Genomic DNA, 2,739 nt, shown 5'->3' on the forward strand with positions numbered 1-2,739 from the left:
AATATAATTAAAAAAAAAGGCTCGCCAATTATTAATATAAATGAACCATAAAATGGCAGACATGAAAATCGGTTAAGGATCCTTGACTTTTTTAACAGATGAAAATCAAGTAATCATCATTGATATGTTTTTGACAGACATGAAAATCAAGTAACGTCATCAAATTTTCTAATGATTTAGCTGGGATTAGAATTTAGCCTTTCAACTAGAAATTTAATGGCTGTTATTTGTATTTAGCCTTTCAACTAGAAATTTAATTGCTGTTATTTGTGTTTCATGTCCGCTCTTTAAATTTTATGTAGATTTGTGAGAGTAATTTTTTTTTAATAATTGAAAAGTATGCTTGAAAGCAGTTGTCTCTGTAAGAAGATATTAAATTAAATTAACTAGTTTAGTTAAATTGTGGTTTTTTTTTATTAGATGGTAAATCAGTAATTGTTTGGACTAAGGAGAACTGGAATAGACTAAAAAAACTAGAATGATTGCTATCACTATAACAGCAAGAGTATATTCAACAGCTCTGCAAACTAGATATACCAAAATATAAAAAAATCACCAAATATACCAAAATATAAAAAAATCTACTTATTAAACTGACAACGTAACAATACACAAATACTCAACGAAATTTAAACCACAATATGGTGGGCTTCACCCAACCAGACTTATCATTAAACCACTTCAAGTTTTGATTCTTACCAACGACGGGTTTAATACCTTATCGTCGTCAGACTCCAGAGTTGAGGTGGAAAATGTCGTTAGAAAGGTGCTATTGGATTTGATTGAAAGAAAATTCGGCATGTAGGTTTAAAAATGTCATGTATCATTTTCGAACTGATTGATTGAAAATTGGATTTGATCGAAAGAAAATTCCGCATGCTTGGTTAAAAATATCCCATACCATTTTCGAACTGATTTGATTGAAAATTTGACATCCGCGAATTAAGCTACAGATTCCACATTGCGCAATATTTAAATAGGAGCAAATGGCGAGCCAAACGGTCATATCTGCCCTCTGCAATTTTCCAACTCTCCTTAGAGCGCCTGATAGTCCATTTGAGCCAACTCAGACAGCTTTTGTGTATAACGTCCGGTATGATATTATGCATAGCTTTATATATTCAATCCTCTTAACAGCTGCTATTGTATTCGCTCGGTGATCTATATCCGCTTTTATAGCTAGCAGTAAGAGCAATTCTTCGCTGCAACTGAACCATCATCCTCCTCTAGTCTATGCACCACCTGTTGTTCCGGGTTCGAATCTCCAGGCTGTCTTTCTATGATGTCTCAGACGCTGAAAAAACGTGCCCGAGAGCAGGAAGCTGTGCCGGCCTCCACTGACGTCTGGGAGGCGAAACGTTTCCACGGCGACGATAATGACTGGTTCTGTCATCTGCTGCAATTAGAGAAATCCCTATCACAAGAAGAAGAGGAATGTGCTCCCAGTGAGGAGGTCATAAATGAAGTCATGAAAAGCTTGGAGGAAGAGATTGGCACAACTTGTTTCACTTCTTATCTCTCATCAAACTCTTGCGACAATTTGGCGGCCTCCGATATTTCAAGCGGCCAAGAAGGGGAAACCCTAGCTTCGGAATCGGGGTTTGATCTATTTTATCTGCTGGAGGCTTCAGACGACGAGCTGGGCATTCCCCTGGGCCCCGTTCTGGACTTCAAGGACGAAGTCTGGCCATCCACGAGGGACACGTTCGAGGGTTTGTTGGAGAATCCGGATCCTGAATTCCTCGGTGAAATCTGGCACCTTGAGGACGACATTGAAAACTATCTACAGTTTGCATTGTATGAAGACGCCTTTGAAGCGAGCCAGGTACAGGATTATATGAACAGAGGTTTGGTCAGCCCAGACATGTTTTTAGACGCTGAGTTTTCTGCGGCATGGACTTTGGAAACCCCGGGCTGCTTGTAATCAACGGAAGATCTCATTAAGGCTGTATAAACCTGTGCTTCAATTTTATGCAGACAAGATAAGGGTGCAACTGTAGAGAAATTTCATTGTTTGAATAACGGTTCAGCAGAATTTCTGTGATTGTTGCAGACTTGTGTCATATATTCAATGGAGAAGAGATATCGTAGCCGCCCTCCCCTGGACCTCTGGCCCGCTGTCATACCACCATGGCTGACGGACGAGAATATCAGTTTCTAATCCGATGCCATGTATCAATTGGGGGAAAAGAGTAACGCAGTGAACTCTGCCAAATAGTCGCCCATAGAAATTAAACGGTTTTGATAGGCAACGTAAACGCACCCGAATGTTTCAAAATCCCTCTGCCACATCGGGCCGAATGAAACTTATAAAAACTGTTGCCATTATTCAATAAATATGAAGGTTATATTATTAGTCCCTGCGCTTACCGCCGCAGGTTCATTTGCCTATTACTTTCTTTTTCCGTTTCCAAAGTAAATTAATTTATATAACTTTTTAATTTGGTTTCATCTTTTATTTTTTATTTTTGAACTATTTTTCAAATTTGAAGTTTTATTATATTTTAATCGAACCTCTGGAAGCACATTTCATTGAGGTTAAAATACACATTATATTTTTACTCTAAGTAAATCATGTTTCTTTATTAAATGTTTAAAATGTGTTAGCATAAGTCATATTTCATCTGAATAACTGTTTTATGTAATGTGTCATTACACCATACTCTAAATGTTAAAGGGAATGAATCATCACACCATACTATTTAGAATGCATGCAAGGATCTTTCAATTTGTATTTTA

The 2,739-nt window shown here is 37.5% G+C and overlaps 1 protein-coding gene across 1 annotated transcript; it reads left to right on the forward strand.

Moving 5' to 3' along the window:
• Nucleotides 1-1,023: 1,023 nt before the first annotated feature.
• Nucleotides 1,024-2,340, forward strand: LOC149171670 (uncharacterized). Its single transcript, XM_089427560.1, has one exon. It carries the CDS (start codon nt 1,280-1,282, stop codon nt 1,922-1,924), a length of 645 nt encoding a protein of 214 aa, XP_089283686.1. The 5' UTR covers nt 1,024-1,279; the 3' UTR covers nt 1,925-2,340.
• Nucleotides 2,341-2,739: the final 399 nt, after the last annotated feature.

This window comes from Pinus tabuliformis, chromosome 4_2, assembly GCF_031772625.1.
Source record: "Pinus tabuliformis cultivar Carrire ecotype Pingquan chromosome 4_2, CPIR1, whole genome shotgun sequence".
Lineage (NCBI taxonomy): Eukaryota > Viridiplantae > Streptophyta > Pinopsida > Pinales > Pinaceae > Pinus > Pinus tabuliformis.

Excerpts from the sequence above, each read along its gene's own strand:
- LOC149171670 (XM_089427560.1), top strand. The coding sequence starts at position 1,280 with ATGATGTCTCAGACGCTGAAAAAACGTGCCCGAGAGCAGGAAGCTGTG.